Source organism: Oreochromis niloticus, linkage group LG2, assembly GCF_001858045.2.
Source record: "Oreochromis niloticus isolate F11D_XX linkage group LG2, O_niloticus_UMD_NMBU, whole genome shotgun sequence".
Classification (NCBI taxonomy): Eukaryota; Metazoa; Chordata; class Actinopteri; order Cichliformes; family Cichlidae; genus Oreochromis; species Oreochromis niloticus.
Genome location: NC_031966.2, coordinates 26,813,735 through 26,840,942, shown reverse-complemented (window position 1 = coordinate 26,840,942; position 27,208 = coordinate 26,813,735). Strand labels below are relative to the sequence as shown.

The 27,208-nt window shown below is 40.5% G+C and overlaps 1 protein-coding gene across 4 annotated transcripts; it reads left to right on the top strand.

Moving 5' to 3' along the window:
* Nucleotides 1-373: 373 nt before the first annotated feature.
* nr3c1 (nuclear receptor subfamily 3, group C, member 1 (glucocorticoid receptor)) lies at nucleotides 374-26,868 on the top strand. 4 transcript variants are annotated; one of them, XM_013271703.3, is made up of 9 exons: nucleotides 374-569; nucleotides 1,222-2,429; nucleotides 15,841-16,001; nucleotides 16,231-16,347; nucleotides 16,429-16,707; nucleotides 18,124-18,268; nucleotides 20,446-20,576; nucleotides 21,048-21,205; nucleotides 22,995-26,868. In XM_013271703.3, the coding sequence occupies exons 2-9, from the start codon at nucleotides 1,222-1,224 to the stop codon at nucleotides 23,145-23,147; spliced, it is 2,352 nt and encodes a 783-aa protein (XP_013127157.1). In that variant the 5' UTR covers nucleotides 374-569; the 3' UTR covers nucleotides 23,148-26,868. The 4 variants fall into 4 exon arrangements, with proteins under 4 accessions (XP_013127157.1, XP_013127156.1, XP_003445950.1 ...); XM_013271702.3 differs by having other exon boundaries at nucleotides 374-744; XM_003445902.5 differs by having other exon boundaries at nucleotides 375-712; nucleotides 15,853-16,001.
* The last annotated feature ends 340 nt before the right edge of the window (nucleotides 26,869-27,208 follow it).

Here is a 27,208-nt window from a genome sequence, read left to right as displayed (position 1 = left end):
AAAAAGTGAACAGATATTGCAGTAGTACACTAATAAACACAGTGTTTCATCATACGAGTTTACACACCAGTAAACACTCTTTAAATCTTTAAAACTGAGAGGAAATGTTCTTGCAACCACGAATACCACCCTCCACCAAAAACCACCCACCCACACAAACACGCGCAAAACGCAATGAACGGTACAAGAAAGCAGAACTTTGCTGTAACTGTGGCACTAATTCTGATTCAGTAAATTAAATTAAATTTAAAAAAAACCCCTAAACGTGTCATTCTGCACCGATTTCCTTATATCTGATCGACTCCGTTTTATATTTTTTTTCTGAAAGTTTAATCGGAACTTCAGCTGTAGTTCCCCGGTGCGGCCAGCAGCGGGCAGGGCTGCACGTAGTAAGCAGGTCAGCCATGGAGCTGCCTCTTTCAGTTCTCCATTTTGTATGTTTTTCCTAGAGGTTAGCGCCTACTTTCCTAAGGGGTAGCTGGCAATCAGTGTAGCCAGACCAATCTGACCTTTTGCATGCAAATCTACAGCTGGATTGATTTGGACGGCTGAAAAAACGCCGAGGCTGGGTGTGTTTTATCATTTGATGTCGTAATGTAGAGACGATACGACGCGACAGGAGTAACGTTAGCATAGTCAATCAGGGTGTATCAACCAAAACAATGTTGACAGGCGACCTGTGGACACATATCTGCAACCACTCATTTCAAGGGTAAATACGATACATCATTCACATTTAAATAGGTACGTTTGTTGCTCGACATAAATTGGGAGTAAGTTGGCTCAGTTAATGCTAAACCAGCCGTTGTAAGGGCTGCGTTACCTTGCAGGCTAATGTTAGTGTCAACGACATTAGCTGCTACCTAGCATGTCAACAATTAGCAAGAAGCTACCGCTAGGAAGTCTTAAACTTGTCTTAACTTTACCAGTCTCTGCATCCAGTGTGTAGTCTAATTCGCGTTGTGTGTTTGCTTTAATTGCAGTGGATAAGAGGTCGAGATGTGTGCATTCATGTATAATATTTTTCTAACAGCTAGCGTAGTTAGCAGCTGCAGTTCGTTGAGTATCAGGCGCGATCAGGCAACTTTCCCCCGGTCTTGCACATAACTGCAGTTACCTGCTCTGTGCATGTGTTATTATCAAACTCCGTAGATTTCCGCACATTTATCTGTGTTTGCACTCTGTATCTTATCGCTGTCTGTCTCTTCTCCCCCCTAAAAGATGGATAAAGGTGGAGTGAAGAAGATAGCATACAGAAGAGATGACCATTTAAGCAAACTGGTCTACACTGAAAGCCCCGAGGAGGGAGGTCTGTTGAGAGTAGCTCCTCACAGTGCCATGTCTGTCACCTCTCCCGCCTCTGTCGTTCTTCCATCCAGCTCTTTGATGCAGCCAGGACAGGTGCCCAACGGCCTCAACAACAGCCCCCTTCCTGAGGAGCTCACCTCTGCCTCTGTCATTGCCACCGTAGGCTCCTTGATAGACGGTCCAGAGCCCCGGGGATTGACCAAAGATCAGAGACCCCAGCACCAGCAGCAGTTACTTCAGACGCAGACGACTTTTGGTCATCAAACCTTGTCAGAAAATTTGTCCCAGTTGGATGCCAGTATGGCAGACATCACCCAGTCCTCCATGGATTCGCTAATTGGGGGATCAGATCCCAACTTCTTCCATTTGAAAACGGAGGATTTCTCCTTGGATAAAGGAGAGCAGGACCCAATTGACCTTGATAATGCCTTTGAGCCCATTGGGAAAGATATGGATGTGAACCAAAAGTTGTTCAGTGACAACACTCTGGATCTGCTCCAGGACTTTGACCTCACTGGGTCCCCTTCAGATTTTTATGTAGGGGATGATGCTTTTCTGTCTACTCTTGCAGATGATTCTTTGCTTGGAGTGACATCCGAGAGGGACATAAAACCTGCTGTAGTTGACAGCAGTAACACGACTGGGGCAGTGCCTGTTGCCCTTAATGGCAGCAGTGTGACCAATCCAGCTCAATCCAGCCCTACCATATCCACAACTACTTCACTATCCCCTGAAACCACTCTGTCTGCAATGGTGAAAAAAGAAAAAGATGCAAACTTCATCCAGCTCTGCACCCCAGGTGTGGTTAAACAGGAGAAGACCGGAGGACAGAGTTATTGCCAAATTAGTGGCACGGCTTCCGGAGACATGGCCGGGACTAATGCAGTCTCAGTCTGTGGGGTCAGCACTTCAGGAGGACAGACCTACCACTTTGGTGTGAACCCACTGAGCAGTGATAGTCAGCTGCAGAATGAGCAGAAGCCAGTGTCCAGCCTGTTCCTCCCAGTAACGACCATCGGTGGGGTGTGGAACCGAGGCCAGGGTGTTGGTAACAACTCATTAGTCCAGAGGGCTGGTGAGGGGTTCTCAGGTTCCCCCTCCTACCCCACCAGCTTTACCAGGTAAGAAATGTCTACATCAGTCAGCTGTGTCCTATCACCCTTCATTTCAATACATCTAAATAACCACTATCTATTTACGTTTTAAACCAAAAATGCCTTTATCATATATTTCATCGTCTAGAGAAATCTATTATTCAGTGCTGAAATACCACTGCAGCAGTGTTCAGACTGCATTTTAGCAGCAGACCTGTGGCCTTCAGAAATCAGTCTGGTCATGAGCTGACTTGCCCACAAATACTCAAGATCCTTTGCTGAAATTCTTGTTTTTTTTAATTGTTTTTTTTTTTTTTTTTCTCTCGGTTAGTTGACTAGGAAGAGTGTTAGTGGGGGTTTGCATCTCAGATTTGATCTTAGATGCAGAGGCCTTGCGCCCCCTTGGTGGGTATTCATAGTTTGTTTACATTCCTTTTATCTCACCTGCTCATAACCTTTGCAAGAGAATAGTTTCATGATATGGATGATCTTTGATAGCTCAGGTAGCCCGAGTACTGTAAAAGAAAAAGAACAAAAAGGAGATGAGACTTTTTTTTTTTCTTCTTCTTCTTCTTCTTTTTTTTTTTGTAAATGCTGCTTGTGATTTAGAAAGTTGTGTTTGAAATTCGGTTGCTGTTTTTGTTTTCACGTGATTTGATTTTTAGTTTCAGTTGTACTCGTCTTGTTTATGTCTCAACTTTGGTAGACTTTATCTGCTTTCAGATCGGACTTTGGCAACTCTGGTAAACCAGTCTTACAAAAATGGTTATCAGATGTTGGTGTCAGCCCAGGCCGTTTCACTTTATGACTTCACACAAGCAGCTAGTCACGTCTAGCTTCATCAAATTAAATGCTGGATAATTAAAGTGTTTATTAAACTTTTATTTATTAAACACATTACATTGACACTATTGATCCCTGTGAGGAAAATCGGCTTTGAAAAGTAAAGAGTCAGCAAACTAAAATGCTTACTTTTCAATACCAAGAGCAGAAGTAACTGTATAAAAGGTGAAAATGACGCAGTTGTATAGAATTGGATCAGCAGTCAAGAGAATAGGTGAATGGCTATAGAAAGAGTTGCTGGATTGAGTTTTGACCTGCATCTTTTTCAGTCAGTAATCTTTATTCCTTCCTTGTATTTTAGTTAGTTTCTATTATTTGTGGGTTTTTAGCTAAAAAAAAAAAATGACTAAATTAAAGTTCTGCTGTCAATGGTGCTATTAGTGTGGGGCACTGATGTTTAGGTGGATGGTGCACATCAAAGTAGCATGACTGCTGGTAGTTTTAATATTGTTCCTGATCAGTGCAACTTCCTGCTTTTTTTTTTTTTGCAGTGATAAGAGACGGTCTATTTTTATACCCACAGTCAGACATTTGAGGAAGTTCTTCTGTATTTCTGCAATTTATTTTAAGCCCTTTTATTTATCTATAAATGTATACAAAAGCCATATTACAACCATATTACAATATGGCACAAATCACAGTTTATCACTCGAGTGTTTGTATTTAAATAAAAATACAGATATGAGAAATTACAATATGATGTCTAACATTAGAATGGGTTTTGTTTCTGTTTCCTTATTCTGAAGAATTGGTGACTCATACAATTAGACGTTTTTTGTTTGATGTGTTTTGGTTCAGCATGGTTTAACCTCTAAGATAGCTAACCTACTAATCCTGTTTTGTGAGGCAGACTGATGCGCTCCACAGGACGTGGCTGCACCAGAAGTAGTAAGTGCTGAGATCTAGAGGAAGGATGTGCTGTTAAAGGCTCGGGGAATTCCACTTATATTCGAATCAGACAGGCCATCCTTTTGTTTTCCTTGACAAGAGCATCAGTATGAGTCTCTATAGCTTGTTTCACTTCCACTCTGTGATCAACTGTTTTCTGATTTGTTGTGTTTATGTTCTAATCCCACTATCTCTTTTGCTTTCTATTAAAAGAGCAAGATCTCATTGAGTCATTTTTGGTAGCTCTTCCAGCTGTTTTGTGCTAAAATAAACCTGAGAACAGATAAGTTATTCAACAGTAGGGATCATAGGCTAAACAGATTATTTGAGCCCGTAATGTAATAATCATATTATTTCTGTGTAAGGAGAAGTGAGGGGGGGGGACTCCTTCTGTTCTTATGATGTATTTCCAGTGAGCTTGCATTCTGGCTAATAGGAATCACAGTGTTTGCAGTGCACATGGCCGTACAAAGTATCTTTTGTAGTGTAATTACTTTGCTGCCCTGCAGATATTTTATGATTTCAGCTCCGAGGCTGACATGCGAACAGGGGTGTGTCACAGAGTCTAACTGTCTGCTTTATTTGCATCTCTTTTACATTCACGGCTGTCTGATTTGGTATCTGATATAGGAGTGATCAGCTTAAAACTTGGCACACACAAATGCGTCCTGTCAACACGGCCAGCAAAGTGGTTGTGTTTGTATTGTGCAAATGATGCATGGTGCCATCTCCACAGCTGCCACGCTGCTTGGTGAGCAGGAACAGATTGGTTAAGACATGAGATACACCTCAGCTTCATTTCACTTGAGCCTCTAATCGTCCTGTCTTTGTGAGCAGTAAAGGTGTGTTTAGACATGGGATTATGCCTGTCCATGTGGTGTGAGGCCAAATGATTTTGTGTGCACCTCTGGCTTTTTGATGACTGTCTTATTAGTGTCTGTGTGTGTGTGTCTGAGTCATTTTTGTGTGGTGTTTGTTTGACTCTGGTTGTGTTACATTTAGTGGCTTGAAATGAACTGAGCACTGGGCTGTGTTTTTATTGTGTGGTCACCAGGCAGTTTGCATTATGCAGAAAACTTCTCACGCTGCAATGTCACTGCTACTTCCTTCTAAAATTGTGGCTCAGGGGGCATTGCGTGACACTGAGTGGCTGACCTGAAATAGTACATTTTATAAATAGCACAAACGGCAAATTTTTGCTTGTTTTCTCTCTGTGCAGGACTCTTAACATGAGTCCATTGTCCATTAGTCTCAAACGTCCGCTGTGAATTCCGCACATCACGTTGCATTATAGTATGATGAACTGACTCATAGATAACCTGTTTGCAGTTAATCAAGAGTGCGTCACTTTAAGAAATGTGGAGCTTTGTTTATTTCGGGAAATACACACCCTCGTCATGTCATGACTGGTTTTGACCACCAGACATGATGGATCGAGGGAACTGGTATAAATATATTCCTTCAGTAGATAATAATCCACCTTAGTTTGTCTGAGTGCCTCTTCAGCCTTTTTCGAAGCCTTAAAAAATATAGATGTAGGGGAAAGGTCTGTCTTGAATACAGCTTTAAGAGTTTAAAGCTTTACTCATAATAATCTGCAGATATTTGAAGTTTTGGTGGAAAAAGGATGAAACAGAGTGATGCTGATGAACCTACAGCAGCATGCAGTTAACCACAGTTGGAAACCTTAGGCCTTGTTAACATGCAAGTTGCAAAGATAACGAAAGGCACTGGCATGATTGTGAGATTGTTCTGTGCAAATTCTGGGCATAGGTTTGCAGATCGTTTTCTACATGTTGCAGCTGTCAATACTTTTACCACGGGGCAGTGTCACAGACAGCTGGTCTGTGGGCTAGTTGTCTTAATGTTCATGTCGTTATTGGTAGTTTAGCTTAGCTCCCATCTCAGAAAATCAGAGTCAAGTCAGAAAAGAGGATTTGTTTTGCTCGCTGGCGTATGGTAGAGCACTCATTAGCAGTAATCAGTGTATAACAAATTTCTGTTTGGTTTTGTTTTCTTGCACTTCAGAACATCACCGTTGCTCATTTACAGTTGAAGTCCGGTTGGTGTTCAGTGTATGGCTTATTTAGTCAGCCACAAATGCACAACAGCAGTAGTATACATTACAAATTCTATAGTTGGTTTTGGTGGAACCTCTCCAACTTTACAAATAGGAAGTCCGATTTGAGGGGGCGTTCCAGCTGAAAAGTCCGACAGGGAACTCAGGATTTCAGACTTCCCTTCAGATGGAACGGAGCTTTATTATACAAAGAACATTGTTCTAAATTGTAGTAAAGTGAAACAGAATGTTAAAAATGATGGAAACTGTCCACTGCAGTCACTACCTCTGCTTTTCATGGTGTTTTGTTTTTTTTTCTTAATTTTTTTGCACTTCTCCCTGTATGAGTTGAACTGTCCTCACATGTTCAGGAGAACTTCTTAACCAAGTAGGATTTATCCTTTGTAGAGAGTCATCCCCGTTGGGCTGTGTGCTTTTTTTTTTTTTTTTTTTTTTATGACTGCACAGAAGCACATCTGTGTAGAGTTGCATAACCAGTCCTTCACTCTGCATAGTCAGATACCATAAATACCACTTAAGCTGTTACTTATAGACTTCTGGTCATTTTCCAAACTTGTACCGCAGTGGTTTCTGGAGATTTGCTTTTTGCGGGGTGTATCTCAGCGAGTTTTGAAGTTATTCTAGAGCTTAAAGAACATTCAGACACAAGATCTTTTCAACACGGGTTCTTAAAGACATTAGGGATTGTCATTGTTAATCCATCTTTGGTTTTAGAGTAGGTAGTCATCAATTTGAGTAATGGTATCTTCTGTGCTGACACACATGGTAATGGAGGAGAGAAAATGGTGAAAAAGACTCTCAGACTGCACTGAAGCTAAACAACGGCACATAATTTAAACTACCATAAAAATAATAATGTAAATATTTTGTAGTTAATTAGTTTTCCCCTTTGGCTTCTTGGGATCTCAGGGGTTTTCATTGGGTTGGTGTGCTGCTCCCACTAAGGCAAATACACTGGACTAAAGATAATTAATATTTTTGTTAACAAAAACAAAACAACAGACGCATCATTAAAATATTGATTTGAACTTTGTGCTTTGACATTATCTTGTAATGGTTTTAGGATAAAGATGAGCTCTACTTTTTGTAGCATAATCATATTGTCTGTCATTATGTTGTTGATGCATGCTGCAGATTAGTATTTGTAGATTTGTGCATTTATTGGAGGAACTTTGTCTGCAGGCGTAATGAAACTGATTCACTGAATAGAGCCGTTGTTACTTAGAGTTGTCTTGTGTAGCTTCAGCATCTGCTTTTCACTTTGTGTGCATTTGGATGATTTAGGAGTTAGGTTTTCACACATATAAAAGGCCTTAAATTCAAGTTTCCACTCAAGCAATTCCTTTAGCTCAGTTTTTCTGTTTATGAAGTACATTCTCTGGAAAGTTAAAGCAAATATTTTCATAATGGATGCCTCGTTTAAGTTATTTTTTTGGCCAAAAAAAAGCCACACTTTACTTTCCTGGAGCAGCCATGGGGATTGGCTGCATTTTTCTGCATGATACTCTAGTGGAGTCTGAGATTTTCTCTCAAACAAGTGATTTGAGAACACATTTGGCACATTAACTAATTAAAAATGAATCATTTGTTACAGAGTAACAAATGTGTTGTTAAAGTAACAACAAATGTCTTGTTACTGCAACCCAAACATTTGTTACAAAGTTACAAATGTTTGGGTTGCAGGCTTAACCGTCTGACTGATGACGCTGCACAGGCAGCATTTAGTGAATCTGACCTTCTGACTCTGAGCTCGTGTGCAGTCAAGACGGGGCCTGGACGAGACGGTGATCTCACTAACGTGGTAACTCTCCAGAGAATTTCACATGTGGGAATACTGAGTCTACTGTGGAAACTGACTATGACTCACAGCTGAGTGAAACTCGGGAGAGTAAATCTCTTGAAAATACTTTGATTCAACCCAGGTGCTGCTTTGAAGCAGCTTCTTCTCTTCCACAGAAAATGCCTTTCTTTAATGTTTTATCATGTGTTTAAAAAAACCAAACAGCTAAAGCATCTTTGTGAACATTTTAGGCAGTGCTCTTCTGATCAAATTGTTGGTATGATTCATGCCCTCAGGGCTGTGCATCATGACAGCTACAGTATTTATAAGACATTGCAGAGACCTGTTCAGCTAGTGAAATCTTTATCAAACCGTTGGCGGCGGTGGTGGGCCTCAATTTTAAGTTAGAAAGTATGTTTAAGTTGTATTGGTGAACTAAAACTTGTTTCATGAGTGCCAGCTGTGGTATTATAGCTGGTTTGATACTTGAGTTATTTGTGGTCAGTCATTCATTTATATATAACTGTGCGTATTTAAATAAAACCTCTGTGTATTCCTATACTAATCTCTGTGCCTTAACTCTGTGTTTAGAAAGTAGTCTTTGGTCAGAGTCCCATTTCACTGCACAGTCTTGCCGCGGCACACCCCTCTCCTCGCTCATCCGCCCTCTACCTCTCGCTCCCTCTTTCTCCCTCTGTCCCCTGCTTTTACTTCCTGCAGTCAAGGGCAGAGACCATGACCGTCAGCAGAAACTTTCAGCTGCTGTGTATCGCTTCTGCTTGTGTGTGCGTGACATTTGTTTCTGTTGACTGTGTGTATTATTCATGAGTGTGTAGGTGCGCACATGTATGTGTGCATGAGGGTGTGTCATGAGCACTCAGGCAGGAAGGCGGACCGCAGAGCACAGCCGTGAAGCTCTCACTCCTCTGACCTACTTTCTCTCCCGCCTCCCCACATCTGGCGCCGAGTGAATGCACCAGATCAAATGCCAGCCATTCCAGTCTCTTTCACATTATTACTGCATTCCCCTGTAACCACAGTGCTGCTTTTTCTATATTTACTCTTTGTTGAGTTTTGATGCTGAATAGGCTTATAGAAATTCCCCATATTGAGGGTAAGAGGATATAGCTAGACTCACTCTGTGCATTATATGTGCTTTTTTTTCCCTTCAGTGAAGTTGTTGAGTCAGCAATGTTAAACTTTTGGGAATGGGATCCTCCCACATCCAGTAATACCCAGTTAAAGGTATTACAGTATCCAATTCATTTTGCAGCCAGGAAGCTACCTCCCACCTACACGCACTAACAGCTTCTATTATGGAAACTTATATGGAAACTCGGATCCTTTGGGGTTGTTTTTCTTATGCTTAGGAGCGAGTTGAGTCTAATTTCCTCCTCTGGTGCTCGAAGCCAAGCAGTAGTTGCTGCTTTGGGCTACAAACTGCCACTGTTATTGAAACAGATTTAGCACGAAGAGGAAGACAGTAGCCCTTTGTGGACAGTGACACAGAGGGACAGTCCAGAGTGCCTGTATGATGAAACAAAGCAACAGCCATGAAAAACCTTGATTTAGACGTAACACTGAAGTGGTACGCTTTTTCAAGTGTTCACTGTGCCTTGACAGCATCCCTTATGAGTAAAGACGTTGCACCAGTATGTATAAAAACATACTGTTATTATTGGACACCACACATCATAGATATTTTTAGAAACGTCCAGCCCAGAAAGAAAGAAAATCCTACCACTCACTCATAAAACCTCTTTAATTGTTCTGCATATGAAAATGATTCAGAGTGCACAAACCAGTTCTCCTGTCTATTTCGGTGGTGCACTTCCTTATACACACTTCTACCGGCTCTGCTCCAAACGTCTGATGAAGATGAGATGTTTGTGGGATGATGTTAATCCATATTTGTAGCTGCAATTACCAGTAAAATAAACCAACCATCACAAGTGAGGCTGAGAAATCCAGTAAAATGATTGGTCATAATTTTTTCAGTGCGGTGACTCAGTGCAGTGGTTGTTTATAAAGTAGGTCAAGTAGTTTGATTGAGAGAAATATGTGTAAGAAAGCCTTAAAGTGATTTATCATCTGCAAAAGAAGAATAACTGCATTTTAGAAAAATGCTTGAAGGCTGATAATCTGAATGGGCAGGTGCTGGAGTATAGAGAGTAGGGGGTTGCCAAGTTCCTTGTGATGCACGCAGCTTAAAGGGGATTATGAATTGTTAAGCAGGGCATTGGGACACCTGCATTAACACAAGTGTGTTGCCTGCGTAACGCCCAGGCTCATTGATTGCGCTCCTAAGCAGCTAACTTTCTCAGCACTGCTTGTGTTGAAGGCGAGCCCCCAGCTCAGGGTGTCTCTGCCTTTGTTCTGCGTCTGAGCTCTGACCGAGAGTACACTCGGAGGGAATGCAAGAACTTCCTGTTGATCATGAGCAGGCACTTCAGCAGATGGTTTCAGAAAGAGGAAATTCGGTCTCCCCACATTGCCTTGCAGCTTTGAGTGGTTTGCATCTGACAATCCACAAAGACAGATTTGCAGCACATATTATAGTGAAGTTCAGTTTCATCAGCTGATTTCACAATGAGATTTTGAGAAGGTCATAGACAACCGCAACTTCTCTTCAGGGTTACTTCTCGTTGTCGTCGTTGTTGTTGTTGTTTTTGTTTTTGTTGTTGCAAACGTTTAACAGCAGCAGTAATTGGATTTGAGCCAGTAGTCCAAAGCCTTCTAGTAAAGCTGCTCTGCTGACACCATCTCAGTGGACCCGTCAAGGACAAACCCTCTGACATCATCATCATCATCATCAGACTGGACTCATTAGCAGCCACCGCCCATCCTGCTGGCCACCACACCCTCATTTGAGGCCTTCTTATTTTATTTTATTGTTACCCATCATGCAGTATGATCCAGAGGCCTTATAAGTGATCCAAAATGCTGTGGCACAAACCTCAAACATAGACCCAAATCATGAAACATTGTCTTCAGTGACAAATGCAACAGGGAACTGTGTAGCAGATGGTATTTCCCCCACACAGCCATGACCTCTCAGATCTATAGGCCTCAGTAAAGCTGTAGTTCAGCCTGTGTGGAGAACTGGTGATGTTTTAAAGGCAGAGGACAGGAAATATTGATTTGATTTTTAGTTTGATATTGGGAAAAAAAAACTGTATATAGAATTGTTATTGAAAGCATCCTGGCTTTATATTTGGTGCTTTATATTTTTCTACAGTATAGTGTGTTGGTATAGCCACCGTGAAGCATTGTGTAAAACTCCAAGCCGTGGAAAAGGCTGTAAATATAATAGCGACGTATTATCACCTAATAACTTTGTTACAGGACACATTTTGGCAAACCGTAGCTTCTTAACACATCCAGCAGGGGTGAAACAATAGCATTGTTATTTGGAGGCATTCTTCTGAATATTTGTATACATATTTATACATCTGTTAAGAGTTTCTGCTTATTGCTTTTGTTTTTTCTTTGTGCTTAACAATCATTTTCACACTTGATTCAGTGGTAATGTGAAAATATTGATTGCTTAACTAGAGTCACCTTAACTTTTGTGGGCTATGAGTTGTGCTCTGGGTATGAAGTGTAAAAAGATTTGTGGTCATTACAGGATAAATTTTGGGGTTTACAATGTGCACCTAGGGCTGTTCGATATAACGATATATATCGGATGACGATATAAAAATGTCTATCGTTTCATTTTACGCTATCGTTTGTTTCGTGGTGTCGCAAAATAAACTGTTTACGGCAATATTTTTTCATTATTTTGATGGTCACTGTAGTGGCTATATTAATTTCCTAAAGTTCTCTCTTTCTCTTATATTTAATATAACCACACTACAGACGGACAAGCGCTTGTTTTTATGCGTTGTCGTTAGCAACAACGACGGTAAAACCACCTCGTGTCCGCTTGTTTATTTTCCACATAAACCTTTCACAATAAAGCTCAAGATCCTGTTGAGACTTTTCAAAATAAACTGAATCACGTGAAAGATGCAGAGTATTTACGGATGAGAAGCAAAAAAGAGCCGTCAGGTGCTAAAAAATAAACCTTAGACTCAAACGTTAGAACAGGGTTTTCCTCGCAGCACGCTGTGTAATAAATACTCACAAAGAAAACGGCGGCCGTTACAACCTGTGTCTAAAAATGTATCGTTTCATGCATCCGTTAAAACACTCGACTCCAGGTACACGACGCCCAGCTGGAAACACTTCACGCAAGTCGAGCTGCCCGAGATTCACAGAATTTACAGAAAATATTACATTTTTGTGATTTATATCGTTATCGGACGATAGATGTCTTAATATCGGGATATGAGATTTTGGTCATATCGCACAGCCCTATGTGCACCTGAATGCATCATGAAGTCACATTTTCTTTTTATTACATGGTTGGCAAATTGATCTTGTTGTTAAAGTAGAGATGGCGCAACCGTCCCTCTCAGGTGATGGTAGTGTATAAATATAAACCAAAGTTCAGTGAGGTTCAAGCCAGTCAAGGTCAAGGACATATCCCCGACCTTGGCTTGTTTGTGTCTGTTTGGAAGAACAGCAGAGAGGGCAAAGTGAGCAGCACTAGAAAATAACATAACTTTCTGTCGGCTCACTTTGGCATCCCAAATGAATGTAAAGGTTATTCCACGTCAGTCATCAAGTCCTCTCAAATCCAACCATTTAGGATTGAGTTGAGAAAAATTCCAGTGGAGCAATCCACTTAATAGGATTTCTGCAAAATTTCAGGTCCCACTGTTATTAGTTTTGTTTCTCAAAATAAAAGACAAATCAAAACTAATTGAAAGATTATTTGCAAAGTTTCTTTTGGAAACAGAGCAGTGTAGTTTTTGCATCTTGACAGTACATCAAGAAGTTATGGTTGCAAAGACATGATGTGTCCTGGGTGTTGTTACAAGACTTTATTGCAAAGAAAGAACTTGTTAATGTCACCTCCAGATCCAGTCTTAAAAATTAAGTACAGTTTTGTTGTTTTCATATGAATTAAGACGGTTTGTAGCAGCCAGACATTGCTAATCAAATGCACTTATCAAGTGTGACAATCCCTATTAAAACAGACCTTCAGGCAGTTTGCTGATAAGGAACATTCAGGTGTGCAATAACACAGTGCAACCATTTTCCCAAGAGTGGAAATCCCTGCAAATTTGGCCCATGGTCAGACGGTGCAATGCTCAAAGTAAGTGCAAAAAAACCAGAAGAGCTACCATTTTAGGCATCTAGAGCCATTTAGCATATTAAAAGTGGAAGTTCATGACAGTGAAATTGTTGAATGGCTGAACATGCATGGCTTGTTTGGAAGGGTTCCAGGAGAAAACTCCTCTTGACAAATGACATGGCTGCACAGCTTAGGTTCACAAAGATGCATCTCGCAAGCCATAAGACTTCTGGAGCAGTGTCCTTTGGACCGAACAGACCAAAGTGGAGATGTTTGGTAATACACAATGGCAAATATGGAAATGGCCCGACACATCATATCAGCACTAACGCCTCATTCCTGCTGTCAAGAATTACTTTAATTAAAATGTTGAAACATTTTGGATCCTCAGTATTTTGGACCCTTAATCTTGAAAGCAGTGAATATCAGAATTTATTAAAGTCTTTAGCTGCTACATAAATGTGAATATTTTAAACATTTGTATTGGTAGATTAAAACATCATCACAACATTACAAATGTATTGTGAGGTGCACGTGGGGCTGCTACCTAAATAAATAAATAAATAGTAATCATGTTACCCAAAATATAAAAAACTTTATCCAACTATTTTAGCGTCCAAAGTGTATATGAATAAAAATCAAAGAAGAATACACTAATAGCATGAGAGGGATTACATGATACTGTACAAACAGGTGAAAAATGCAAAGCTTTTTGCAAAGTGGAGCTTTCAGTAATAAACAAACACGAGGTCCAGAGCAAACTGTAAAAGGTCAATTCCTAGTCATTTGACAGCAGTTTGGCGTGTGAGGCAGTATTTGAAGAATAACAGGATAATGGTGCCATCTCTAGTAGCCTGCAAACCAAGGTGTGAAGCCGTTGATTTAAAGCATAACTGATCAACACTGAGCAGAACTAGTTTTTCTTGTGAATACTTGAAAAGATGGAGGGATGAGGGAGGCTCTTCTCTCTGTCATCACACACACTGAGCTAAAATACGGTCATGTAGTTTTAATATTTCTTTTAAAGTGCAGCCCACATCAGCCTTAAATCAGTTAAAAAATAAACATGTCTAAGCTTTGTAGTCACTTCTTTGCTGTAACTTTGATGGATAATGAGAGTGGGAACATACTGCAAAACCATTACCCCACTGTTTGGTTTGTTGAATGTGGATTTGTTGGTAATTTCTTGTTTCCTTTTTCCACTGTTGCAAATAAATGATTGATTGTTTTTTATTTATACAAGTAATGCGCCTACTTAGGCTGGGATGATGAATCTGGTTTTCAGGGCTTAAAAACAGTTGTTGGTATTTCACCATGCCCATTTATCATAATGTTCTTTCTGCGTAGTCTACCTCGAACATTTTGAAATCCTGCTCGTGTTAATCTTAAAAACATTTGTTTTTAAGTTCAAAATAATCATCATAAACGCTGGTTTCCTGGCTTACTCATGAATTTAGTGGCTGTGTTCACTCTCTTAAAGCTGCGTTCACCGCTCACAGCCGACCAGGAGGGAGTTGTTTAGGTAACACTCCACTTTGCGGCATCCAGCTCTTCTAAATAAAACAAGATTTGGAAGTAAACACTGGTTTGAATTTGAAGTGTAAGAAAACAGTGTGGTGAAAGACAGAGAAAATGAAAGCTCGGAAACGATCACACAGTTGTATGGATTATAGAAAACTGACATTTATTGACCGCAGTGTGTTGTCAGTGGAGCTTAGCTTTCACAGATCTCGTGTTTCTTTTGGTTTTCTTTCCTTTCTCTTATAATCAGATTTATGAATGCTTCTGGACTTGATGCTTTGATGTTTTACTCAGGTTTTCCGGTCCAGCGCTGTCCATTGAAAGTGCATGAATGCCTGCTTTCATCTTAATACCCTCATGTTGTATAACAAAAAGTGAACTTGAGTCCCCTGCCTATAATCTCAGTAAGTGTTTTGTTGTGTGCAGTGATGGTGTTCAGGAGAAGCTATTGTCAAATACAATAGTTTTCATTGCAGCAGCAGACATGTAAACATATGGACAGAAACGGTTGTTGCACGTCTCAGGCTGGATATCCTCTCAGTGTGGGCGTTGTCATTGCTGTGGCCATTGGGTTAGAAAAGTTCATGAATGCAGCAAAGTCCTCTAGTGGCGGTTTTGAACAAGTGCATTCTTAACCAGTATTGACCGGGTCTGGAAATGTTTGTGGTTCAATCACAGGAAGGAGGGCTGTTTTATGAAAACCACCGGATTTAGGATGTGACCGCAGATGTTGAGATAATTTAGGCTTTAAGGGCTGGGACTTTAAAGTTTTCTTCACTCAACATGCTGACATCAAAGCAGAGCTTAGAAAAAATAGTGACTAGAGTGTGTGTGTGTGTGTGTGTGTCTATATATATATATATATATATATATATATATATAATATAAATTGTTTTTTATTTGCTTCAAAGCTTCAGCACAGAGTTATGAATATGAACTACAGCTCAATTCTGGATAGGACAAGGCTGCATAAATAGCACTGTGTAAACATGCAGTTTGTGATTTTACACGAATTTGATTGTGTTGTGCAGCTGTTTGATTTGAATCAGTTTAAACACTTTTGGCAGGCAGTAAAATTACATTAGCAAGAAATTGTGTTTTATATAAAAAACCAAAAAAATAACAATGCTGCTTCTTCCAGTTCTATCTCCAGGCAGGAAGGGAGCACTGCTACATCCTCCACACAAGGAAAGAGCGGGACTCATAAAATCTGCCTGGTGTGCTCTGACGAGGCTTCTGGCTGCCACTATGGCGTTCTCACCTGCGGCAGCTGCAAAGTCTTCTTCAAGAGAGCAGTAGAAGGTGCAACGCCTGAAAATATCATCATTCATGTATTTATTGCTTGTAGTTACACAGTAATTACTAGTGTTTGCCTCTCATGTTTACTCAAATACAGGGGTTATAATGCTAAAGTTGATGGCTTAATGTTTTAAAAGACTGTGAAACACTTCAGTAGATTTAGCATGCAGTGTTCGCCTTAACATTTAAGGTAAATAACACATGGATCTGTGTGCTGTTCTGTGTGCTGCAGGGCAACATAATTACCTGTGTGCAGGGAGGAATGACTGCATAATAGACAAAATCAGGAGGAAGAACTGCCCAGCCTGCCGATTCCGAAAGTGTCTGATGGCAGGCATGAATCTGGAAGGTATGCATCACTCGCATGGATATATCAGATGCGTTGAGTTGTTTTATTTGCACCCGTTCACCCCTGTTTTGTCTCCCGAAGCTCGCAAATTAAAGAAGAATCGGTTAAAGGGTGTCCAGCAGAGCAACCCACCAGAGGTTGCACCTTCTCCGCCAGTTGAGACCCGCTCCCTCGTACCCAAGTGCATGCCTCAGCTCGTTCCAACAATGCTATCCCTGCTGAAGGCGATAGAGCCAGACACCATCTACGCTGGCTATGACAGCACCCTGCCCGACAACTCCACCCGCCTCATGACCACTCTCAACAGGCTTGGAGGCCGACAGGTCATCTCTGCCGTCAAGTGGGCCAAGGCTCTGCCAGGTTAGTGGTGCTTGGTGTGATTAAGCTTACGGTGGGGAATTTGTAAAGTATAAATAGTAACAGACAGGTGATAAGTTAAAGGGTCTTAGCAAGGTGTCGTCACCAACACCTTGAGGCGACTGTTGTGATTTGGTGCTATATAAATAAAACTGAATTGAACTGGTAGCAGAACAGCTTCAAGTCTCTGTAATGCTACTCGGGGGATAGATCATCGTTTCTCCAAAAGATATCCCATTTTTAGGTGTTTCGATGATGGTGGTAGAGAGTCTGCCATGTTTACATGTCACTACAAAACCTCCCACTGGTGTTCAGTCGTAAGTGATGGGAGCCTTGCAGGTTAATTACAGTGAAAAGACAAACAGAAGAACATTTTATTGATTTGTGCCCTCTAAGGGAACAAAACCATGACAGCAAAAATGCCCCCAACAACTAAACAGAACCAGGAAAAACCCAGAACTGTAAGAGTCAAGCATTTAGGTTTGTTCTGTAGGGCTGGCCTCTTTGCTCGACAGTCTGATTGTCACCCTGTGGGATCCCACAGAGGAGGTTAAGGGTTAGGGTAGAGGTTAGGATAGTGTGATCCACCCTCCATGAAAGTACAGCGAGTGGCCCACATACACCAAATCAGTATGCAACAAATGAGAGAGAAACACACAAATCTATGAGTTTGTTTCTCACTTCAGCATTAAGAGATCTCTACACGTCAACATTTCATTTTAGACTAATTAGTTGAAATAAGTAGATTTATGCTGAACATCATATTAATGATATTTTAATGCATGAAAGGGAAAATGAGCTAAAATGGCCTTGATTGGCGAGCTATCATCAGTCACTTTGACCATCTGCACAACCCTACTGTGCCCTTCTCTTGGCGTGCACCACACATACGCTCGCCCACCTTCAGAGAATATAGTGACAGATGACTCATCTGACCTTATCGCTTTTTCCACATCTCTGCGAACTGTTGTCTTTGTGGTTTTTTGTGCTGCCAAACTCTCAAATGTAGATTCTTTGTAACGAGGACTCCATGCTCTGCAACTCCATGTAGTTTATTTCAGTGTAGTTTTCAAAAGACCTGTTTTTAATGACAGTTCCACCATGTCCTTTATTAACATTTTAAGCTATGTATTTGAGGAGAAGCTTCTTTGTTCTTTTACATGCAAATGCATAAATATCATGTTTGTGGTATTAACCACAGGTTCACTGGTTGCTATTGTCTTTCTGAAGCAAATGTCACTCTGGGTGTTTTCCGTGTTAAGCTTAGTCTTGTGTGTTCACCAACAGTGATCCCTCTTTAAAGTCTGTGCAAACAGTTGTCTAGTAAATCACAGACCACATCTGGAAAATGAATATAATTATATTATATCGTGACTGCTTTGAAACCCAGTTGAGGTATTTCCACGTCCTTCCCCTCAGGTTTCAGGAACCTGCACCTGGATGACCAGATGACTCTGCTGCAGTACTCCTGGCTCTTCCTCATGACTTTTAGTTTGGGCTGGAGGTCTTACCAGCAGTGCAACGGCAACATGCTGTGCTTTGCGCCAGACCTCGTCATCAATGAGTAAGTATTGCTAAGCATTCTAAATCGTCTGATACCTAAAGGACGACTAGACCGATATATATTTAAAATAAGTGAAATAATGCATCACCGCTGTCGGGATTGTTAAAGTAAAAACATAGACGACCAGGTGACTCAAGCACAAACATCTGCTTGTTGAAGTGTATCAGAGCAGCTCTCTGCTGTGTGTCCCATCTACCAACATTCAAACTGTGTCTGTCTGCTCTCATTAGTAATCTGTGTCTGATCCTTCTTACAGAATCTGAGAGCACTGAGCCATTGTCAGAGCTATCATGCTTAGGGCTATAATAGGCCTTTTGCTTTTCATTTCTTCCCCCTAATCAGAAGCTTAAAATTAGCATGATCATAATTAATATCTGACGAGGGTGTGTTTTCTATTGTTAGTCAGCTCCAAACAAACTTCAGTTGCTGCCTGTCTTTTGTCATAATTTGCCAAAAATAATCTCTTTCAAACATTCGTTTGTTGTCTCGCTATGGGGAACACTGTGTTAGTATTGGCTTCATACCCTCTTGTTCATCTACCCAAACAGTACTGGAGACAAGGTGAAGGAGATGTATAGCACTGCACTAAAAACCACATTGTGATTGCCATGGTCAACTGTAGTTTGTATGAAAGATGCAGATTTGTCCGTAAACAGAGCTCCAATATATACAAATGGCTCAATATAAATATCCAAGTATATTACACAAGCCCCAACTACTTAGCTAGTAGTTGGCTTTTGTTTGCACACAAGTTGGAATCTACCATGCAAACTGCTGGGGAGTGCTTTCGGCCAGAGCAATTACAAGGAGGTTTTTGGTGCAGCACCCTCTTTGCAACAAATTTCACCTAGCTGCCAACTGTGAACAAGCACACACCAACTAGTCGGGTGATACAATTTTTTCCTTTACAACTTGAAGCCTTAACTGTCCAGCTGAATACCTTGATCATCAGATGTCATCATGGCTCCTCTCTGACAGTCACCGCCTAGTCCTCGCCATACAGCCAGGTGGGGGGGCATGTTAACTTAGACATCCAAGCCTGTTAGGGTTGATGCTTGTTTTTATGCTCACCATGCCCCCTGTTACACGGTGGTTATGCCGCTAGCGCGTTGGTGTGTTGTGAGGCTTTCTGGAATAAAACAAAAGACTGTAAAGTCTTTGCTTCTGATTTTAACTGCTTCCCTTCCTATACCAGTGCTGATGTGGCGTTATCTTCTGAGTGTGGGCACTTATGATTCGGGAGAGTACTGCGGTAGCTTCCTTCACCTAAACAGCAGACATAAATAGAAGCAACTTCGTGACGACATTGCAGTGGCGTGCGAAGCAACAAATGCAGGGGGAATACTGGTGCCTGAAGCCTTGCACATGAGGATCAGTTGTTTGCTTCATGGGCTAATCCCATGTTGGCAAGCCTGTTACTAAACAGTGGCTCTCTCACTGGATTACGTAAGTTAACTAGCAAAGGACTGCAGCTACCTGTGTGTCATTGTGCTCATTCCTTTAGGGGAATGACACCTCCTGGGCTCTGTATATACAAGATGAAATTGTATTGAAATTAATCATTGCAGGGATTTATAGGTTAAGTGTCACTGTACTCCACTGTGAGCTGTCTTACCTTGAGATAAGAGAGAGTAGCAGAGATAAAGAGAGGCTCATCTTGAATGATGAGTGATATTGAACTATCCTCATTTTACAGGTAATGCTGTTAGAGCATTCACCATAAACATCAATCATGTTATCAGAGAACAGAGGTTGAAGGACCAGTGACCTCAAGTTTGTTTGTCAGTGACATGTTGCAAACATTGCCCAGGTGTATTTCACAAAGCTTGGTGTAGAGGCAGCACATGTGTTCGAGAAGACGCCATTAAACACTGCACAGGAGGATCACTTATCAACTGGAAGTTAGGACGCTAGCCTTAACAGAGATTAGCCCTTTAAAATACCTTCCTTAGAATAATATCTAATAGAAGCAGATAGTTTAGTCTATATCCTATTTTTGAGGTTTTCATGTTTTGGTGTAACTCACAATATAAACTGATTACTGTAATGATCTGTACTAAATGGAAAAATGCATTTTCACCCTTCTACATCACGACCATGGACACTAAATGTACAGAAATATTATAGGAAGTACAACAGGAGAAGTATTCTGAAATGTCTTTGTCTGAACCCACCAGGGAGAGGATGAAGCTGCCCTACATGACCGACCAGTTTGAGCAGATGCTGAAGATTTGCAGCGAGTTTGTCCGGCTGCAGGTTTCCCACGATGAGTACCTGTGCATGAAGGTCCTGCTGCTGCTCAGCACAGGTCAGACTTCCACCTGAGAGCAGCTGAACTGCTGTTACAAAAGTCATTATCTCAATCCAATACTATAGAGAGTGTTGATGGATGCACAAGGCACATCTCAGCACTTTCTCAGTTAAACTAATACGTAGTTTTGATTGAGTACAGAAGTTTACAAAACTGCGTTGTGGTGTGTGATAATTTAGTGCTGCAGAATTAAAGGTGCCAGACTACACTTAATACTTAAACACATTTATATAATCTACATAGCTAGATCTCTGCCCTGTAGACTAGTTGGATAGTCATTAGGTGCTGTTTGTGTCCTTCACAGCATGGATGTTTTATAGTTAATGGTGTTTAAAATACTCTTCCATGATTGCAGTTTAAACCTGGAAGTGTGATGACTGTAGCGTGAGACACAGGCAGTAAAAGTGAGGTACACTGTCCTGATTTTATTTCCGCGACGTTAACATTGAGTGTCCTCCTCTCCCACAGTGCCAAAGGACGGCCTGAAGAGTCAAGCAGTGTTTGATGAGATTCGCATGTCGTATATCAAGGAGCTAGGAAAAGCCATTGTGAAGCGTGAGGAGAACTCCAGCCAGAACTGGCAGCGATTCTATCAGCTCACCAAGTTGCTGGATTCCATGCATGAGGTACAAAGACTGAGCACATGATCGCAAAATCTATCAGCGCCAGCAAGTCGTTATTGACCGTCTGCAGTCCCTAAATCCTTAAACAATGATCTGTTATCTGTAACTAATCAGATTAATTAGTTTAATGTGCAGAGAGATTTGAGGGAGACTTGTTTCAGTGATAGAAAACAGAAAAGTACAGATTTGATAATACTTCCTAAAATGCAGCAAAATTGATCAGAAACTATCTGTGCAGGGTTTGCTCAGTTGCTTAATGTTGACAATTAAGAGAGTGTGATATATCAGAGACACTGACTGAGGTTCGTAATAAATAAAGATAAATAAAGAAACACCTTTTTGTGGGGAACAAACTGGAACGAACCCCCGGTGCAGATGGACCACCACTTAAAGAAAAGATAGGAGAAATGACACTTTAGACAATATTATGAAAGCTGCCTGGCTTTTGACTCTCAGCTGGACGCTGTGCATAAAAAGCCAGCAGCCCGAGCCAATCACATCACCCGTCACTTGTCAGTGGTCACCTGCTCTGGCACCTCCGCTAACATGGTGCCAGAAGGTAATGAGAGACTCAGAAACCAAATATCCAATCTAGGAGGAACTCAACCTACTTTATTAGATTGCTGAATGTGAACCAGAAGCAGCTGTGTGAAAGTGATACGGCTTTAGAAGCAAGGAGTAAGCTAGTGGAGGGCTAGCACACATGCACAAAAATTAAAGTGTGAAAATGAACTGCTTTTGTCTGAGAATGCAATCAAGACCTGAAAACTTCAGATTACAAAAAGGCTGATTTAATACTCAAAGTGATACTAGTGACCCCACCTTCAAAGCTACACATTGCTGGTGCAGTTTGTTTGTAGGTTTTCATGTAGCATTGTCATCCAGCATAGAGTACTGTGCACAAGTCTTGATTTTTTGTAATTTCTAAATTGGTCTTGAGCAGTAGTACTACAGGCTTTTCAAAGTTTTTTTTTTTTTTAGACATTGGCTGCTTTTTCACTCATTTTCACTCCTTGTACAACTTTCAGAGGAAAGTTAAGAATGTCACTTAACACGGACCTGTGAATCACAGAATGAATCAGTGTTGTCTACAAATAACAGACAACTTTGCACATCTGAAATTGTGTTTTTTAGGCAGTTTGTTATTAGCAGCCTCCTCCAAAAACACATTTGTTCCCATTTCTTTACTTAAAAGATCATGCAAAACAGTATTAATTGTAAAATAATATTTTATTAATAATAGTAAAATTGTATTTTTATACCAGGGAGGGGATTCCCAAAGAGCTGTTAGCTGAAATCTTTGCCTTAAAATTTTAAGGTGGACAAATGGAAGACAAAACATGTGGTCCTAGACCTAAAGTAAAGTATGTACAGCCAATGAGTGGTATCTGAAACTCATGTCCTTAATAAATAGGACACTTTCAGCCAGTGGTGTTGATGGGATAATGAAAGCAGAAAAGTATGGTCAGATTTCGATCACAATATTCTCTCGAAAGCATCAGATTGGTATCAGCTTCAGTTTTCAGTATAATCTAAAAAATACACTGCCAGTAAAGTAAAAGCATAAAAGATGGTGGTCCAATCTGATTTTCTATCAGGCATCAATTGGCCTCCCCACAGAGTGGATCTGCATTATTAAAGCAGTGGAGGATCGTCTTGACATAGAAATATTTGTTTATCTGATGGACTGTTTAAAATGCCACTCATAGTTGTAAACGATTACTCTGGAAACTCTTGCATGTGTTTTATGTTAATCACATTCTGATGTCTCCTCCTCTTGCGTTCTCTCCAGATGGTCGGCGGTCTGCTGAGTTTCTGCTTCTACACCTTTGTGAATAAATCCCTGAGCGTGGAGTTCCCAGAGATGCTGGCAGAGATCATCAGCAACCAGTTACCAAAATTCAAGGCTGGGAGCATCAAACCTCTGCTCTTCCACCAGAGATGACTCACCCCCGTAACAGACACAATGCCTTAAAAAAACAAAAGAAAGAAAAAAAGTCCCACCACATCACCTCACCTCACCACCCTTCCCAACCGGACTCACCCACCCTTACCCCAACCCCAGAAGACTTGAGGATCCCAGGCGCGGATGATGTATTTTGGGAGCACGTATGCAACTCTTGTGTAGTGGCTCACGGGTCTGATGGGAGAGGGCGGAGATGTTTGTGTAGAAACGGCAAGCACAAGAGGTTTGGTTTTGTTGAACAGTGTAAGATGTAGTGTGTAACAATGAGTAGGAATTGTTTGTAAGATAAAAGATAATCACAGAAGAACTAGACTAACATCAACGTCATCTCAGGTTTCTTACCTTCAAATTCAGAACGTTATCTAAAATAGATTGAACAAATATCTATGTACAGGTTCTGATAGTATTTTCTACATTTTCAAATTATGACAGTTTATACAATTACCCAGGTTGATGTTACCCAAGAGGGTAGCGAAGCTTAACATGCTCGTCGGTAGGCTTTTAGACTGTATGTTCCACTTTTAGTTTTTATAGCAAGTTGTAACAAAATGTTTTATCAGTCATACGGGGGAAAAGTGTTTTTTCTAGTCATTTAAAAAGCGTATTTCGTGGCTTTTCTTTTTTCTTTCTTTTGTTTTTGTTTTGTTAATTAACTTTGGAAATTACGAAACAAATCTATGGGACTGTTAAGAGACATCCATCGTTCTAAGGATTATTTCTTTCACAAGCTGACCTCTTCCAGGTTTACACACGTCTTTTATTATAAAAGGGAAAAAAAACATGTGCCTTTTTTGCTTCAACGATCACTTAGCCATTTTTCTTCCAACCGTACTCCTCTTTATCCCATCATGGTCTACCTTCATCGTCTGTTGATTGTACTTTTTATACTTCTTTCGAGTTTTCCTTTTTGATTTTCCAGTGGCTGTATTTTATCTTTAGAAGTGGCAGCTCAGTCCATCGCTCACGTGTAGAAATGATCCTTATTGTTAAACGACGCTCAGAGCCTGCTTCCTCCTGCACACAGACACACATACACGGGAGTCTTTAGGTGCGATTTGAGCACTTTGTACTCTGCTTAAGGCTTTAAAAGGCTGTGAAGAAAGACTGTTTAAATTGTCTTTCCTGTTTGACTTTAGATGGAAAGTAGAGCTGCTTTTTTAGGAAGTAGCCCATTTTTGCGCTTCGCTTTAGTCCGTGCTCCTTCAGCGGTAGTCCCACAGTTGGATGGATATCTGCGTCTACCAATCACAAGAGAGAGGGCTTATTCTTATTGTGTTTGCAAGTTTATGTCATTTTTGATTAATCAGGAAATTTCTGTGGTTTTTAACGTGGCTCAAAGTGGAAGGAGAAACACCCGTCTTTCACTTTTTAAGCTCTTTTTACAAAGTGTGTTTGGTAAAGATGATGATGTGATACATACAGTATATCTCTGCTCTCAATAAGCTTCTGCTTTGGGGTTTTGTTTTTTTTATTATTTTAATTGAAAGCTCATGTATTATTGTATTCGTTAAAGGAATAGCTGGACATTTTGGGGGAATGCAGCTAACCCGCTGTCATATCTGTACGGTGAATGTGAAGCTGGAGTTTAAAGCTAGTTTGGTATTTCTGGCTTTTTTATTAGTTTTTTTGTATAAACTAAACAAACACAATCTAACTGGTATTAATGAGGTGTTAAAGGTCCTGGCTGTCTTATGTTTTTTAAATGAAACCATGCCAGATGTTCCCCTCTCTACACTCTTTCTGTGCCTGCAGCTTCATATTCATTGTAGGGATATGAGACATTTTACAGAATACTGGTCAAAATGTCAGAGTATTCCTTTGAGAACGAACAGTCTGTATGATAGACGGCTTGTGTAACGAGCACTTCGGCTCAGGCATCGTCCCCTCCCTAGACAACGTGTCCAGCGTCTGCTTGTGTTTTTCGTATGTTTGCATGTTTGTTTGTTTGCCATTGTGGTCGAGTCCCGGCATTTAAGAAAAAAAAAAAAAAGCACGTATCACCGGTCACCTCATAGAGTCCCGTCACAGTCCGAGTGTAGCGTTACTGCTTTGGGGAGGCAGGCAAAATGGATCCTTTTTATTCTCTGGGAACTGTTTCAGTGCCAAACTCCTGTTTTGTCTGTTTTCAGTGATGCTGAAAGTCGGTCAGTATTGTATGAGAAGCGGAAACGAGCCCAAACTTTGAAGCTTTGTCTTAAATGGAGAAAAAAAAAAAAGTCCTGAGTGATCTGCAGTTCAGGACACTGGATTGTTTTAAGAGATAACGGAGTTTTATATGTAACACAGATGTATAAACACACGTTAATGTAGGTGTGTGTTTGTGGGGTGTAAGTGGGAATTTTCACCAGTCAGTCGGCCATGTTTCCAAACATCCCCCCCCTTTTTTTTTCTTCTTCTGTTTTTTTACATGAATGTGACCCTTAAAAGAGGAATTCATTTATTTCACTCGTGTATTTAAATATGGAAAAACGTAAAACTGTCCAGTGGCCAATCTATCCCCCACAACAAGTCTAAAAAAAATTTCTCCGCCATTCTCAGGTTATTTAAGCTGTCTGATTCACACAGCGTGTAGCTGTCTGTGCTCAGTTCTGACACTAAAAACCAAAAACAAGTTTGGATTCCCCAGATGTCTCTTGGTGTTTATTTTTCATTTTATGTTTATTCCCTTCTTCCCCCGCCCCCCCCAAACAAAGATTAAAAATTTAATATATGAGAATAATTTAATGACTCTGCTGCCACCAGCATCACTCTCACTGAGGCTCAGACAACAGATGCTTATCAGTTTCAGATATGTGGAAATCATCTTGGGTTACTTTCACATTCAGTGTAGCCAAGTCTCTACTGCTGCTGCTCTTCATTTAAACAGGTATATATACACACACAGATATATAGAGATATATATATGTATATATATAGAAAGAGAGAGAGATAAAATCGCACACTTGCCTCTTCTTGCTCAAAAATGTCTTGTGTGTACATTTTTGAGGAGGACATCTGAATATGCAATAGAAACACCATCATCATAGCATAGCATAACATTACATTACTTCTTGTTTTCCTTCATTTCTTTCCTATATAAGCTATTTACATACAGGAGACTGACTTTGATCTCTGCAGGCCAGCTTTTCAGGATATTCAGGAAACAATAATCAGTCCACCCAGATTGCACAAAAAACAACAGCCTGTTAGATGTTTGACTACAAGGTGACCAAAGCAAGTGCAGACAGGACAAATGTACAGTTTTGTTTCTTTTTACTCTAACGTGGAGGCTTTGGTCGGATTGTGTAATACTGTGAATAGGATAGGAGTCAGTCTATTTCACACGCAAACTGTTTGTGAAAGTAATCAACCAGCTTGAATCTTTAAAAATCAGAAAAGAAAAAAAAATTTGCACTACCCAAATATTATTTGAAAATCTATTTTGTATAAAAACATATGCAGACATTAACTTTTGAGAATTATCAAGGGCAGATCATCTTTCACTGGTATATGCTTTCTCTAAAGAGCTTTTTCGTTTGTTTTTGCTTCCAACCAGTTTAATATGTACATATAATCCATTGTAAAGAAATAATGTGGTGTATTTGTCTCCAAATAAGAGTTTTTCAGTACCTCCCCCCACCCCCTCTGTATTATTTCCACTCTGTAGTGTGATCCTGTTGATATTTTTCCTCCATCGATTAAAGTTCAAACCTTTAACGTCTTTGTGTGGTACTTGTCGAAACGGGGACGTGTATGATGATGTTTGCCATCCATTGCAGTAAAACTAAACTGTGGAAATGGTAATGCTTGGTGCAAGGCCACTTTTCATGATCACAGCAAGCACGTGTTCATCAAATAAACATGCTTTTCCATTCTGACACCTGGTTTATTGACTGCTCAGATTCACTGGAAGTAAACCTGTGTTTTTGTTAAGTTCAGTGTTTATTGATGGGTTAAAACATCAGGATTTCCCATTTAAAAGCATGTGAAATTTATTTATTTATTGGTCAAGCTGCTCATTTACAAAAACCAACCTTCTACAGTGGGAGTAATGGTGGGAT